The sequence below is a fragment of the Orycteropus afer genome, unplaced genomic scaffold, assembly GCF_000298275.1.
Source record: "Orycteropus afer afer isolate SDZICR_OR568_19922 unplaced genomic scaffold, OryAfe1.0 scaffold00088, whole genome shotgun sequence".
NCBI lineage: Eukaryota > Metazoa > Chordata > Mammalia > Tubulidentata > Orycteropodidae > Orycteropus > Orycteropus afer.
In genome coordinates, this window is record NW_006921675.1 from 607,161 (window position 1) to 623,652 (window position 16,492).

The 16,492-nt window shown below is 36.7% G+C and overlaps 1 protein-coding gene across 1 annotated transcript in view; it reads right to left on the reverse strand.

Annotated features, from left to right (window-relative positions):
• Positions 1-16,492, reverse strand: part of LOC103198220 — a 44,698-nt gene that overhangs the window by 27,024 nt on the left and 1,182 nt on the right. The window contains 2 exon segments of the mRNA XM_007942344.1: positions 4,991-5,253; positions 11,936-12,064. Of these exon segments, the coding sequence (XP_007940535.1) occupies positions 4,991-5,253; positions 11,936-12,064 (392 nt within the window).

Here is a 16,492-nt window from a genome sequence, read left to right on the forward strand (position 1 = left end):
CTCTGTAAATCTTCACCCAAATCACAATTAAAAAAACCAGACCAAGAGTGGACTGTGGAACAGACCATTAATTGCTCATATGCAAGTTCAAGTTGAAGCTGAAGAAAATTAAAACAAGTCCACAAGAGCCAAAATATGACATTGATTATATCACACCAGAATTTAGAGACCATGGGAAAAATAGATTTCATGCACTGACACCAATGACCAAAGATCAGATGAACTGAGGGATGACATCAAGAACATCATACACGAAGAAAGCAAAAAGTCATTAAAAAGATAGGAAAGAAAAAATGGAAGTGGATGTCAGAGGAAACTGAAACTTGCTCTTGAACATAGAGTAGCTAAAGCAAATGGAAGAAATGATGAAACAAAAGAGCTGAATAGATTTCAGAGGGCAGCTGGAGAACAAAGAGTAAAGTATTATAGTGAAATGTGCAAAGACTTGGAGTTAGAAAACCAAAAGGGAAGAACACACTGAAAGAGCTGAGGAAAAAATTCAAGCCTCAAGTTGCAATATGGAAGGATTCCATGGGCAAAATATTGAATGATGCAGGAAGCATCAAAAGAAGATGAAGGAATACACAAAGTCATTGTATCAAAAGGAATGGGTTGATAGTCAAACATTTCAGGAAGTAGCATGTGATCAAGAACCAATGGTATTGAAGGAAGAAGTTCAAAAAACAAGGCTCCAGAAATTGATGAGATAGCCATTGAGATATTTCAACAAACAGGTGCAGTGCTGGAAGTGGTCACTATTTATGCCAAGAAATTTGGAAGACAGTTACCTGGCCAACCCACTAGAATAGATCAATATTTGTGCCCATTCCAAAGAAAGGTGATCTAACAGAATGTGGAAATTATCAAACAATATCAGTAATATCACATCACACACAGGTAAAATTTTGCTGAACATTAGTTGAAAAACAGTTGCAGCAGTATATTGATAGGAATTGCTAGAAATTCAAACTGGATTCATTAGAGGACATGGAACAAGGAATATCATTGCTGATGTCAAATGGATTTGGGCTGAAAGCAAAGAATACCAGAATGATGTTTACCTGTGTTTTATTGACTATGCAAAAGCATTTGATTCTGTGGATCATAACAAATTATAGATAACATTGCAAAGAATGGAAATTCTAAAACACTTCATTGTGCTTATGAGGAACATGTACATAGAAAAGAGATAGCTATTGAAACAGAACAAGGGGATACTACATGGTTTAAAATTAAGAAGGGTGTGCATAAGGGTTGTACACTTTCACCATACTCATTCAATCTGTATGCTGAGCAAATAATCTGAGAAATGGGACTATATGAAGAAGAACACAGTATCAGGATTGGGGAAGACTCATTAACAACTTGTAGTAGGCAGATAACACAACCTTGCTTCCTGAAAATGAAGATGACTTGAAGCACTTACTGATAAAGATCAAACACTACAACCTTCAGTATGGATTACACTTTGACATAAAGAAAATGAGTATCTTACAACTGAACCAATAAGCAACATCATGATAAATGGAGAAAAGATTGAAGTTGTCAAAAATTTCATTTTACTTGGATCCACAATCAATACCCATAGAAGCAACAGTCAAGAAATCAGATGTAATATTGTACTGGGCAAATATGCTGCAAGGGACTTCTTTAAAATGTTAAGAAGTGAAGATGTCACTTTGAAGACTAATGTGTGCCTAACCCAAGTCATTGTATTTTCAATTGCCTTGTATGCATGTGGAAGCTGGACAATGAATAAGGAAGACTGAAGAAGAGTTGATGCCTTCGCATTGTGGTACTGGCCAAGAATACTGAAAATACCATGGTCTGCCAGAAGAATGAACAAATCTGTCCTGGAAGAAGTGCAGCCATATTGCTCCTTAGAAGCCAGATTGGCCAGACCATGTTTCACATATTTTGGTCATTGGCAGAAGGGATCAGTCCCTGAAGAGGGATACCAAGCTTGGTAAAGTAGAGGGTCAGCAAAAGAAGGGAAGACCCTCAATGAGATGTATAGACATAGTGGCTGCAATGAAAGGCTCAAGCATGGCAAAGATTGTGAGGATGGCGCAGGACAGGGCAGTGTTTCATACTGTTGTACATGTACATGTTGTACATGTACATGGGGTAACACATAGGGTCACTATGAGTAGGAGCCAACTTGACAGCACCTAACAACAACAATGATACAACAACAACAAAAAGAGTAGTTGCTGAGGATACTTATGTACAAACAAACACCTCATGGGACTGGTTTCTTGGTTTGGAGGTTTAAGGGTGATGACTTCATGGGACATCCCAGTTAATTGGCCTAATAATGTGTTTAGAGTTTCTGTTCTATCTCCTAGTTCACTGTGCAGTGTCTGAGGTCTTCAAAGCTTGCAAGTGACAATCCAAGGCAAAACAATTGGTCTCTATTTGCCTGGAGTAATAGAAGAAGAAGGACAGTCAGGAATAGGAAGAGAAAATGGAATGTGTATCTAATTGCCTCCATGAACAAATGCTTCCTTTGCCATGGAGACCAGAAGAACTGGATAATGCCTGGTTACCATTACTGAACATTTTGATCAAAGATTCTATAGAAGAATCCTGATCAAAAGTGGAAAATGCAGAAAATAATTTAAAATTATCATATTCTCCAGACTTTCTAGAGTCATGGAGGGTGGATGAACCCTTGAAACTATTGTCCTGAGAAAATCTTTAAACCTTAAACCAAAATATTCCCTTAAAAGTTCTTAAAACTAAACAATAGTTTAGCTTAACTAGTGAAAAATATCTGCCTTGAGCATTATGGTCTTTTATGAACTGTCTATATGAGATCAAATTGACAACAGCAACTTGAAAGATTGAATAAGAACCTTAGGTGGCACTGAGTTTGTGTTAATGGGGGAGGAATAACTTGGAAAAAAAGAGTAGAATGGTTGCACAACTCAAAGAATGTAATCAAGTTTACTGAAGAGTACATGTAGAAACTGTTGAGTTGGTGTATGCTTCGCTGTGTATATACTCAACAAAAACAAATAAATAATTTTAAAAAACTAACGATATGCATTTTGCAAGAGATATACATTAAGTAAAAGAACAGAGAAAGATGGAAATAAGAAATGGAAAAAGTACACCACTAAGAAGTGAAAAGACAACCCAGGTATTGGATGAAAATATTTACAAATCTTGTATCTGATAAACCCCAGAAACCCACTGCTGTCAAGTTGGATCTGACTCACAGCAACCCCTCCTTGGGTTTCTGAGGCAGTATGTGTATGGAAGTAGATTGCCCAGTCTTCCTTCCGAAGAATGGCTGGTGGGTTTGAACCACCAGTCTTCTGGTTAGCAGTCAAATGCCTTAGGCACTAAGCCACCAGAACTCTTTTGTATCTGATGAGTCTCATATTCAGAATATGTAAAGAACTCTTAGAATTCAATAACAACAATAATAATAACCAGGGACAAAGGTCCTTTGGTGGCACAAGTGGTTTGCTCTTGGCTGGTAACCCACAGATTGGCAGTTCAAACCCACTCAATGGCATTGTGGAGGAAACAGGCCTGGCCTGGCAATCTGCTCCCATAAAGATTATAGCCAAGAAAACCCTATGGAGCAGTTCTACACATAGGGTAACACGGGGTCTCCTAAGTCATGGATCAAAACAAAAACAAAATCAACAAAAAAAGGGGGCAAAGCATCTGAATAGATATCTCTCCAAAGAACATAACAAATGGCCAATAAGTGCATGAAAAGATGCTCAACATCTTTAGTCATTGTTGTTACTGTTAGTTGCCATTCAGTTGATTCTGATTTATGGTGACCCCATGTGTTAACAGGGAGCTCTGGTAGCATAGTGCCTAAGGCACTTGACTGCTAACCAGAAGGCTGGCAGTTCAAACCCACCAGCCACTCCTTGGAAGGAAGGTTGAGCAATCTACTTCCGTAGTGATACTGCCTCAGAAACCCAAGGAAGCGTGGCTATGAGTCAGGTCCGACTCGATGGCACAAACGACAACATGTGTTACAGAGTAGAACTATTGTATAGGATTTTCTTGGCTGTAATCTTCACTGAAGCAGATCACCAGGTCTTTCTCCTGCAGAGCCATTGGTTTGAACTGCCAACCTTTCAGTTAGTAGCCAAGTGCTTAACCATTGCACCACCAGGATTCCTTCTTTAGTCATAGGTGTACAAATCAAATCAAAATCACAATAAGATACCACGTTATACCCACTGGATAGATATAATAAAAAAGAAAAAAAAAAAGAACAATAACAAGTCTTCATGAGGATGCAAAGAAATTGTAACCCCCATATATTGCTGATGGGAATATAAAATGAAGCAGTTGCCTTAGAAAACAGTCTGGTAGTTCTTCAAAAGTTTAAAGATAGAATTACTATATAACCCAGCAACTCCATTCCTAAGATGTATACAGAGAAATCAAAATATATATTCACACAAAAACTTGTAATTGAATGTTCATAGTAGATCTATTCATAATAGTCAAAAAGTGGAAACCCAAATGTCCATCAACTGAATGGATAAACAAAATGTGCTATATTCATATAATAGAATATCATTCAGTCATAAATAGGAATGAAGTGTTGATATATGCTAAGTGAACATATTGTGTGACTGATTCCATTCAAATGAAATGCCCAGAATAGGCAAATCCACACAGACGGAAAGTAGATTAGTGGTTGCCAAGAGCAAGAGGTGGGAGGGAGAGAAGTGCTAATGGGGTTGGGGTCTTTTAGGTGGATAATAAAAATGCTCTGAAATTATACAGTGGTGATGGTTACGCAAGCACTGAATTGTATTCTTCCAAAGGGTGAATTATATATATCTCCAGAAAAAATGTTTTTATGAGATGCAATAATGTTGAGTTAGTTATTAAATGAAATTCTAGTAGATTTAATTTCTGTGATCAGTCAGGAGTATGAAGTTCATATACTATTTGAAAGCTAATAACAAGAGGCATGCTTGAAAATAACTAGAAAATTCCCTACCTTAAGTGGTTCTCTAGTTTTACAATTTGTTCAGTTAAATCCCAGTTGCCTCTTTAAGACTCCCAAGATCGAAGATCGGTGTTTTTCAAAGACTTAATTCTGGTTAGAGAAGCAGTAAGTTTCTCTAGGTCCTTGACATTATCTTTCAGGGCCCTTATCCAGAACATCTGTTTCACATTATGTTCTCTGTAACTTTCTAGCTCACATGTCATCTCTTGCAATGAAGTTTCTTTTATAAGAAGTTTGTTTTGAAGATTTCTTAGCTGGTAAGAGAGGGGAAGTGTTACTTAAAATCATCTATAATTTTTATTTTTAAAAAGTCATGATTTTTAAATCATGACAGGTATTTAAGTTGTACAATATTATACAATAAAATGAAACAATATCTTCTAGTGCTCAAAATATTTAAAAAATAAATTAAAATTGCCACATGTGGCTTGAAACATTTGATTTTATTCTCAGCATAAAATTTTTTTAACTATTTTTACTAAATTGTACCAATAATTACTTCTATAATTCCCAGCAGAAAAGATATATAAATACCTGCTGCTTTGGGCCACAGATGTTTTGATTTACAATATGTCCTAAAGAGGAGTGTGTTTATAGTCCCCCTGCCTAAAGAGTAAACTATGATTATACCTCTTAGTTCTTGGCCTTATTTGTGCTAATGAAGAAATAGGTGAACAAGAAAGTCAGGAGAAAGAACAAAGCTTAAATTGATTATATTTTTAAAAGGCAAATAAAGGAAAGGAGATCATAAAGCTATGATGGGAAATAAAAGTGATGGCTTATGGGAGGGAAAGTGACACTGGAGAGGCAGCACAGGTGGGTGTTTGAGGAAGAGACCAAGAAGAAAAGGGAGACTGTAAATGGTGTTAAAACAAAGATCATATTAAGCCAATAATAGAAATTGATTGTATTTACTATACAATTTGCAAATCAGGGTGACATGTTGATGAGCAAGTGAAAAATACTCCAAAGAAGAAAGAACTTTCAAAGACTCTTATACCCCTATCTTATTGGCAGTACCATGGAAATGGGGCCAGAACAATTTACCCTAAAACACAGCATCTAGTCTAACCTTGGAGTTTCCATTTCTCAAAACTGACACCACATAGATAATTCTTCAAAAGAGCTCAGTGCCAAAGGCAAAAACTAACTTTGCCAATTTTTCTAGACTATTCTTTGACTCGGGGGTAACTTTAAGAAACCATTCCTGTCAAAGTTCAAAGTCCAAAGATCATCCCAGGGCAAAGGTCTGGGTGGGTCACTCCAACCTCCATGGAACCCAGAAATCTGGATATCACAAGAATGAAAACTCAATTTCTCAATGGTAAATTGCTTAGAGTCTGAAGTCAGTTTTTGATGATGTTATGACAAAATTCTGAAATCAGTGCTGCTGTCTGAAATAATGATATAAATCCTTAAAAATTACATCATCATAAAATGCCAACTCTCTGATGGACTACGACCATTAGCAAAATAATAAACAGTGAATTCTCTAAAGAATAAGAGATAATTAGTTAAGAGAACTCTGCCTATCCTCAGGGATTACCTTGCAGCCAAACAACAGACACAGGCCTGTAAAGTGAATAGTGACCTCATGAGGAAGATACTCCTCAAAACAATTAACCATACGAGATCAAAATGGCAGAATTTGCCCCCCAAAAAAGCTCAGAAGGCAGGAAGGGGCCAGAAAGGACAAATGGGAATAGGGAACACAAGGAGGATGTGGGAAGAGTGTTATTACATTAAGGGAATTGCAACTAATGTTATAAAACAAAATATGTATAAATTGCTGAATTGAAAACTAATCTGCTCTGTAAACCTTCATCCAAACCACAATTTTAAAAAAGAGGGGAAAAAAAAGAGAGAGAGAAAGAGAGAGAACTCTGCCTCTTGTAACTTTGTTATTGTTGTTGTTATGTGCTGTGGAGTCAGACCCAACTCATAGCAACCCCTCCTTGGGTTTCCAAAGTAGTATCACTATGGAAGTAGATTGCCCCATCTTCCTTCCGAGGAGTGGCTGGTGGGTTTGAACCGCCAGCCTTCTGGTTAGCAGTCAAGTGCCTTAGGCACTACGCTACCAGAGCTCCCTGTATGAGTTTAGTATTGTAAAAAGTCAAGGAAAGGTTTACACACAGAAGGAAATTTCTCTGTTGGTTACCAAGTTTGGGGGTAGGGGAGGGAAAATTGCCAGCTAAGTAAAAGACAGATATTAATTTGGGTGAACAAAAACTCATTGCCATTTAATTAATTCTGACTCATAACGACCCCCACTGAGTTTCCAAGGCTGTAAATCTTCACAGAAGTAGATTGCCCCATCTTTCTTCTGTGGAATGGCTGGTGGGTTTGAACCACTGACCTTTATGGTTAGCAGCCAAACGCCTTAATCACTACACCAACAGAGCTCCTTAATTTAGGTGAAAGGAAAGGCAATATACGAAAAGCAAGTAACGCTAAAGAAGAGGAAGTCATGGAGAGATGCACTAAAGGTACAAACAACAAAGGCAAATACTTTTACGTACAAAATACTACATTATCAGTAATAACAAACATCAGTCTCTGGTGGATACATAGGTAGACAGGCAAAATGATCAAGTATGGGTAGGTGAAAGGGAATATACCCATGACCATATATAGGCTTGGCAGACAATATTTTTCCATATGTATTTGAATGTGCTATAAGAATGTCCATATGTATAATAGAGCTAACAGGAGGCAAAGTTATGATAACTTCTTAGCCACAACCAACTACCTTGAAGAAATTATGTAGCCTATCTTCAAAACCATGGGCTTGACCATGGTCACAGGGGACAGCAAGCTTAATTTTTATAACATACAACACAAAAACATTTTTCTACATCCTACCTTGGTGAGTAGTGCATACCAAAAAAACCCAAACTCACTGTCATTGAGCCAAATCTGATTCTAGCAACCCTGAGGCTGTAAATCTTTACAGAAGTAGATCACACCATCTTCCTTCCAAAGAGAAGCTGGTAGATTTGAACCACTGATCTTCTGGGGAGCAGCCAGATGCCTTATCCACTGCGTCAGCAGAGCTCCTGTGGTAAGTAGTGACTGGGGTCTTAAAAGCTTGTGGGCAGCCATCTTAGATGCAACTATTGGTCCTTCCTTTTCCAGAGCAAAAAAGAGTGAAGAATATCAAAGACTCAAGGAAACAATTAGTCCAAGGGACTAATATAAACCAAAATAAATATAAACCATGTGAACCTCAACTTATAAGATCCTGAGACCAGGAGACCTATATGGTGCCTAGCTACCACTGACAGACCACTCAGAAAGGGATCAAAATTGAAAATCCTGGATAGAGTGGGAGAAAAATGTGGAACAAAAGCTCAAAATCACAATAACAACCAAGCTTACTTCTCTGTTAGAGACTGGTGAAATCCCTGGGACTATGGCCCCTAGTTATTTTTCAGACGTAGAATTAAACTTACTCCCATGGCTTAAGTTCCAGCCAAACAATAGACAGGCATATGAGGTGAACAATTACGCCAGGTAGGTATATTGTTGTTGTTGTTGTTTGCCATCAAGTCAGCCCCGACTCATAGCGACCCCTCCTTGGGTTTCCGAGGCAGTATCACTATGGAAGTAGGATTGCCCAACCTTCCTTCCAAGGAGCGGCTGGTGGGTTTGAACCGCCAGCCTTCTGGTTAGCAGTCAAGTGCCTTAGCCACTATGCTACCAGAGCTCCTAAGCTCCTTAGAATAATCAACTGTTGTTGTTGTTGTTATGTGCCGTCGAGTCAAACCCGACTCATAGCGACCCCTCCTTGGGTTTCCGAGGCAGTATCACTACGGAAGTAGGATTGCCCAACTATTGGAAATCAAAAGGGCAGCCTTCGGGCAGGAAGACAGATCAGAGGGCAGGAGTGCATAGGAAAGAACAACATTGGGAAAACGTAACCACAAGGAGGAAGTGGCAAGAGAATTGTTATATTGTGGAGGTTGCACTCAACGTCACAAAACAAAATGTGCATGAACTGTTGAATGAAAAACGAATTTGCTCTGTAAACTTTCACCCAAATTACAATTTAGAAATAATTTAAGACACTGAGCCTTAGTATACTTTATCAGTGACAGTTTTTCCAAGTTGTTTTAACTCATTTCTACTACAACAGCCTGGCACATTTAACTCAATATCATATTGCCTTAATTAAGGCAACACAATCACCAAGTGGATGTGTAATATTTATCCCTCCTATATCTGGCTCTGGTAGCGTAGTGCCTAAGGCACTTGACTGCTAACCAGAAAGCTGGCGGTTCAAACTCACCAGCCACTCCTTGGAAGGAAGATTGGGCAATCTACTTCCGTAGTGATACTGCCTCGGAAACCCAAGGAGGGGTTGCTAAGAGTCAGGTCCGACTCGAGGGCACATAACAACAACAACGACGTATCTGGCTTTTCTCAAATAACTCTCTTGCAGCTGTGCTCCATTATTGGGCAGAAATACATGATAATAATTTCTGTATGTCCCACAAAAGACACAAATTATAACAAAAAAATTTAAATGCATGTAATGAAAAGAAAAATTGCCTTATCAAGACAACTGTATCCCTGAAATTAAATGACAGGTTATTGGAATAGGTAAAGACTCATGCTGAAGCTCAGGCATCCTTCTGAAACAATTACATTAAAAAAAAAGAAAGAACTTACCACCAGGAAATCATGCATTAAATGTCACTAATTTCTATTAAATGCAGAAAACACCAATATGGACAAAGGAATACTTTTTAATACATATAATATTTAAAACCAAGTCAAAATGTGACCTTGTAGAGCCTTTCAAATACTTGCTTTGACTAGTCAATAAAAATATTTATAAATAGTATTTGATTTATGTGCATATAGAGTTGCTTTCAAAAAGTGTTTTGAAATTCTTGAAGATAGGCTGCATAATTTTTTAAGTAAGGTAATTACAATTTTTTTGACAGTTTGTGTTAAAGTTTCTTATTAATTATGCAGACATAAATTTTAAACCAAATCTGAATTATAAAAATTTCCAAATTTCTTAAGTATTAATAGTAAGTTTTACTATAGGGAAGAAGAAAAAAGATGCTACCATAATAAAAATCGCCAGAGTTTCAAGGATTGGCATCACATTATTCAGAAAGAAAAATAAATACAACAAATCTCTCCAAGTTATTTTAAGATTTACTGTGGCTATATAAATTCTATTAAAATTTAAGTTCCATTCATCTCTCTATGTTAAAAAGAGAAAGCATTAGATAAGATAAAAGTGTAAGTTATCTATTTATCTATTCAGGAAACTTGGTAGTGCACTGATTAAGTACTCAACTGCTAACCGAAAGGTCAGTGGTTCCAATCCACCAACCGATCCATGAAAGAAAGATGTGGCAGTCTCCTTCTTTAAAGATTCACAGCTCTGGAAACCCTATAGGGCAGTTGAACTCTGTCCTACAGGGTTGCTATGAGTCGGAATTAACTCAACAGCAGTGGGTTTATACTTATCTATATCTAAATTTATATCTATTTAAATAAAGAGAGGAATCAGGCTAAGATTTTTTTTTTAAATAAAGTCTTGGGCATAAAAGGAACCCAGGAGAATGAGGCTACCCTAGAAAGCTACTTCCACCACCCATTTGTCAGTTTTTCTTATTGTACTGGCTTGCATGTTCTTATGATGCTTGAATCTATGCCATTGGTATTTCAAATACCAGCAGGGTCCAGACTAAGAGAGACTAGGAAGAAGGGCCTGGGGATCTACTTCTGAAAATTACCAAAGAACACCTTATGGATCACAACAGAATACTGAATTGCTTGCATGCTTTGGATATTTCAAAGGTAGGGTTCAATTGCTAGAGGAAGACATCGTGTTTGGTAAAATAGAGGGCCAACAAGGACATAGCAGATATTCAGTGAAATGGATTGGCAAGATGATCACAAGGATAGACTCAAACCGACTGTCAATTGTGAGGATGAGGCAGGACTGGCTAACGTTCTGTTCTTTTGTACACTGTTTCCATGAGTCAAAGTCAACTCAATGGCAGCTAACAGAGTTACTTATGCAATGGGCTGGTGAGTGATCTATATGTGTAAATATCCAGAGAAATTTATTTACAGGTAACCATAGAAGGAGCTCTGGTGGCATAATGCCTAAGGCTACGCCTAACTGCTTACCTGAAGGTTGGCAGTTCAAACCACCAGCCACTCTGCAAAAGGAAGATGGGCAATCTACTTCTGTAAAGACTTAACCACCTTGGAAACCCAAAGGGGGTCACTATAAGTCGGAATTGACTCAATGGCAGTGAGTTTGGTTTGGTTTTCTTTTTCTTAATAGAAGCAATAGAGGCATAACTAGTCACATCATAGTGCTCTTAAGGATGACAGTGGCCTTTCAGCTTCTGGCCTTGTTTACCTATGAGACTGTCTTTTGCAACCAAAGCCAGGGCTCAACTAAGGAATTTCTACAGGCACTCTATAGTCTTCATCACAGGGAATAAAAGTCAAGGCACTTCCTACAAATGTTAGTATCTTTCTTTGTTACTTAGTGATGTTGCTTAGATGTTACATCAAATACTAAATAAAACCACTGGATATACTGGTGGTATACTGAAAATGAGAATTCATTCTCCCGACTAAAATTGCTTAATACATGTAACTGATTACTGTTAGCACAAAAATTGTGAGTATGACAGTCCATAGCAATGTTCTAACCCTCTAGCATTTGGTAGTCAATTCAAAAGCACTTATCTATGCTCCATCTTTAAAGAGGGTTCTCTGGCAAAAGACAGGTGTAGGTCTAAATCAGTGCTCCTCAGTGATAAGAGAATTCAATACTGAGAAAAAAGCAAAACTGAGTTAAGACAATACTTTGAGCCTTTTATCAAGATGTTTTTCTCCCTTCTTTTACAAAGGATATAATTTCTCATAGTGGTTATTTTCAGATAATCGATGTACCTCAGCTAAAAAATTCTTGTTTTTCATCAACAAACCAGCAAGGTCAGGATGAACTGGATCAGCTGCCCTTTTGTTGTATCTGATTGGGTTCTTGGTAGGAACCACTTCAAAAGGTGGGTCAAAACAAGCCTGCAAAGGGAAATTGCAAATTAATTACCCACACATGTTCTTGAACAGCCCTCCAGATTAAAGCCAAGTTTGCACAAAACATAATCGAGCAATTCTAAATAGGAGGGAAGTTTAAAAATCTCATTTTGAGGTGTTTTCCTATCAAACACAACAGCTTCCAGGAAAATATCAAGTAACAGATAATCTAAATGGCGATTTTATTCTTTTTCTAAGAATTATTACTTACATAGTGACCCCCATTGGGTTTCCAAGGCTGTAAATCTTTATGGAAGTAGACTGCTCCATCTTCCTCCCACAGAGCAGCTGGTGGGTTCGAACCACTGACTTTCTGGTCAGCAGGAACATACCTTATTCACTACACCACCAGAGTTCCCAAGAAAATGTAGCCCATCTAAATATATATAATTTCTGAGAGGATAGGAATCAAGAAAACAGACATACAATATCTAGGGAAATGTTACTTCACATCTAATAAAAGCTTTGAGAATTTTGCTCTATTAGACAATCATTGATTAAAGATTTCCCAGTATTTATTTTATTTCTAGTTGCAAATCAATTCCTATGCATTGTATATTCAAATTCAAATTCAATTTTTTTTTTTTTTTAAATACTTGAACTCAGTAGATCAACATCAGTTTTGTTTTTCTGCAATACCTAAAGTGAGTGTAAAAGTGCCTGGGGTATATATCTGTATTACAGTATCTCACCATATTGTCAAAAAGGTGTACAATGTTCTAAATTAGTAATTAGTAACTAGTGTAACTTTCAGTACAAAGTCCATATGATTAAAAAAAATATATATATATATATGTAAATATATCAACTGGTACGGAACATACTAAAGGTACAAAATATATATTTCTAAAGTTATTAGGTTTTAGAATTAATTTTTTTGCCTATAAAAATATAAAGAACAAGGACTTCTGGTAAGATGGAGGAATAGTCAGACAAGTTACTCAGACCCTCTTCAACAATGAAAAGAGAAACCAATTGACAGAGATACAGAAGATAATCCTGGAGCCCTGAGCTTTGAAAGGAAGTATACAGAAGTGGATTAGGCACCAAGTAGTGGAAAAATCTGAACATAAACAGTGAGTATGGACTCTGATGAGACTGTGTAGTTACAGAACTGCTAAATGGTAGGGACGTCAAGACAACTACAAGATAGAATAGACAGTTTTAAACTTGGGAAGAAAACTATAAATCTCAGGGTAAACTCAAAGAAAAATGATAAACCTTCACATCAAAATAAAAAAGAGGACCAGCACAAATATTTAGCAAATACTAAAACAATAGCAACAAAGGAAGTGATAACATGATTCATAAACAAAATGAGCTCAGCACAGAAAATTATATGGAACAAAGAAATCAACACCATGAAAAAGCACATAACAAAATGACAGCAACAAATTCATATGTGTCGATAATTATATATCTGGCAAGGGACTTATCTCTAAGATTTATAGAAAACTCCAACACCTCAACAGCAAAGGGATTAACCATCCAATTGAAAAATGGTCAGGAGACATGAATAGACCGTTCACCAAGGAGAATATTTAGGCGGCCAGCAAATGTATGAAGAGATGCTTATGATCATTGGCTATCAGAGAGATGTAAATCAAAACAACAATGAGATATACCGTCTTACCCCAGCACAGATGGCAAGGTTCAATGAGAAAGAAAATAACAAATGCTGGTGAGGATGTGGAGAGATTGGGACTCTCATACAGTGTTGGTGGGACTGTGAAGTGATACAAACACTGTGGAAAGCAGTATGGTGATTGCTTAGAAAGCTGGAATTGGAGCTATCATTTGACCCAGCAATCCCATTACTAGGTATATATCCTAGAGAGGTGAGAGCCAGGACAGGAATAGATATGTGTACACCCATGTTCATCGCAGCACTGTTTGCAGTGGCAAGAGGTTGGAGGCAACCTACGTGCCCATCAACAGAGGAGTGGATGACCAAGCTGTGGTGCATGCACACAATGCATGCTATGCAGCCCTGAGGAGTGATGCGGAGTCTGCAAAGTGCCGAATGGCATGGATGGACTTGGAGGACATTGTACTGAGTGAAATAAGTCAGTCACAGTAGGACAAATATAGTATTAGCACATTGTTGTGGAAGGTCAAGGAAAGGTTTATATATGGAGGGAAACTTTCTTTCTTGGTTGCCAGGGGTGGGAGGGGAGGGGAGGGAACACTCCAAAAAAAAAAAAAAAATGCATTGACTATGTCATTTTAGTTTTGTGTATTTCACTGTATATAAATTATATTTCAATAAAATGCATCAAAAATAGATAAGGAACAAGAACTTGCAGAAGAGAACACAAAATAACTACATTTAAATGTAAAAAAAAAGACAAAGAACTTTGAAAATACAAGCCACAAAAGACTACAAAGAATAACTAAACATATTGGGAAAAAATAAATACAAATCTAGAAATAAAACTATAATGATTTACTTTTAAAATTTCAAAGAACACATTAAAAGCACTAGATCCTGCTGAAAAATGAGTGAACTTAAAGATAAACCTGAATTATCTAAACCTAAATGATCAAGAAGACAGCAAATAAAGAAAATTAGTAGTAAATATGAAGGAGAGATTAGAGACACAGAGAATAAAGTAAGTCTAATAGATGTCTTACTTGGAATCCAAAAAGGGAACAATGTAAAGAATGGGGCAAGGCAATATCTGAAGAAATGATATGAGAATATTCCAAAATATTTTAAATATAATAATCCAAGCACCTTAGCAAATCCCAAAAAGAATCCCTTACCTACAGACTAATAATGAAGTTACAGAACACCAAAGAAATCTTAAAAGCAGCTAACAGAAAAGATACATTAAAAAAAAACGGCAATATAACTTACAGCTGACTTCTCAATAGTAACACAAAAGACAGAAAACAGCAAAATATCTTTAATGAACAAAGAAAGAGTGATATTTTGTTGATTTCTAAAATGCACATTTTTTCACATTTTCATATCTCTGAAATTGAGGTGCATCTGAAAAACTGATGCCATTTCATATTGTGCATAGTTTAACTGGTAGCATATTTTTAATTTTCCAAATGGTGCACAAAATAACTGTTTATTATACTCAAGGAAATAATGTAACTGTCAGCCAGAATTTTATATCAGATGAAATTATGTTTTATGCTTAATAGTAAAATAAAGATATTTTAGACAAATGCATTGAGAGAGTTGACTGCCTATAAATCTTCACCTGGGAAAATTCTAAAGGATGTAGTTTGCATAGAAAGAAAATAAGCAAAGCAAAAAATTAAATGTGGGTGTGGGGACATGGGTGTTATATCAGTCTCTGTACATGTGTTTGAAATTAAATATAACAATTAAAATTTATAAAAATAATCCAGTTGACTTTAAAATTATAAAATATAAAAACTCTATTAGAGGATGAGAGCACTTTTACCTAGTAAGTGCTACATCATAATTAAAATTCTATCTGTATTTTAATACATACTTGGTCCCAAAGAAAATATAAACTATTATTTTAAAACTTACTTGTTGCAAACTTGCAGTCCCTGGGTAGTATAAATGGTTTAGTGCTTAGTAATAACCAAAAGTCTGGTTGTTCAAATCTACTGAGGCATCTCAGAAGAAAGGCCTGGCAATGTGCTTCCAAAAGTCCATAGTCTTGAATCCCTTATGGAGTGCAGTTCTACTCTGTCCATATGGTGTGACCAAGAGTCAGAAGTGACTCAGGGGCAGCTGGTTTGGTTTGGGTTTCAAACTCAAGCTTGTTGTTTTATTATTGATTTAAAATAAAGTTCATAGTTGTGAGGACAAGTTAAAATGAAGATCATCATTATTTTATTAATGTAAACCTCATAATTTGATAATATGCAGATATTAAAAGATAATTCTATGCTGCTTTTATCATATTCTACACAAAATGGCAAAAAAATACTTAAATTCCTAGCGGTATTCATGAGCATTTATTTACTTGAAAGGAATTCAACTATTAAAATTTGAGGAATATTATTCCTTTGTATTGTTATCATTTATTTTTAATGTAATACATTTACAGGCTGTGCCCAGATTATGAACAAATTCCATATCTCAATCTGTCTGTAAATCAAATTTGTACCTAAGTCAGAAGAGTTAGGTGTAGTTCATATCTAATGTCAGTCAAATGTTTGTCTTAGTATATAGTGTACATTTCTATGCATAAAAGGGCTGGGAGAGAGACAGAACGTTTTTCCTGAACTTGAATTGTACCCTGGTGCTTCCCTAATAAACCCCGTAATCTGTGAGTTCTGCGTGGCCACTGCAGCGAATTATCGAACCCAGGAGAGAGGTGGTAGGTGCTTTGGGAGGAACGGTTGGAGAATGGGCTGGAGGGAGGCAGCATGTCTGGCCTGGCAGGATTAGGCCAGGGCTATTGATGGTGATTCTGTCTT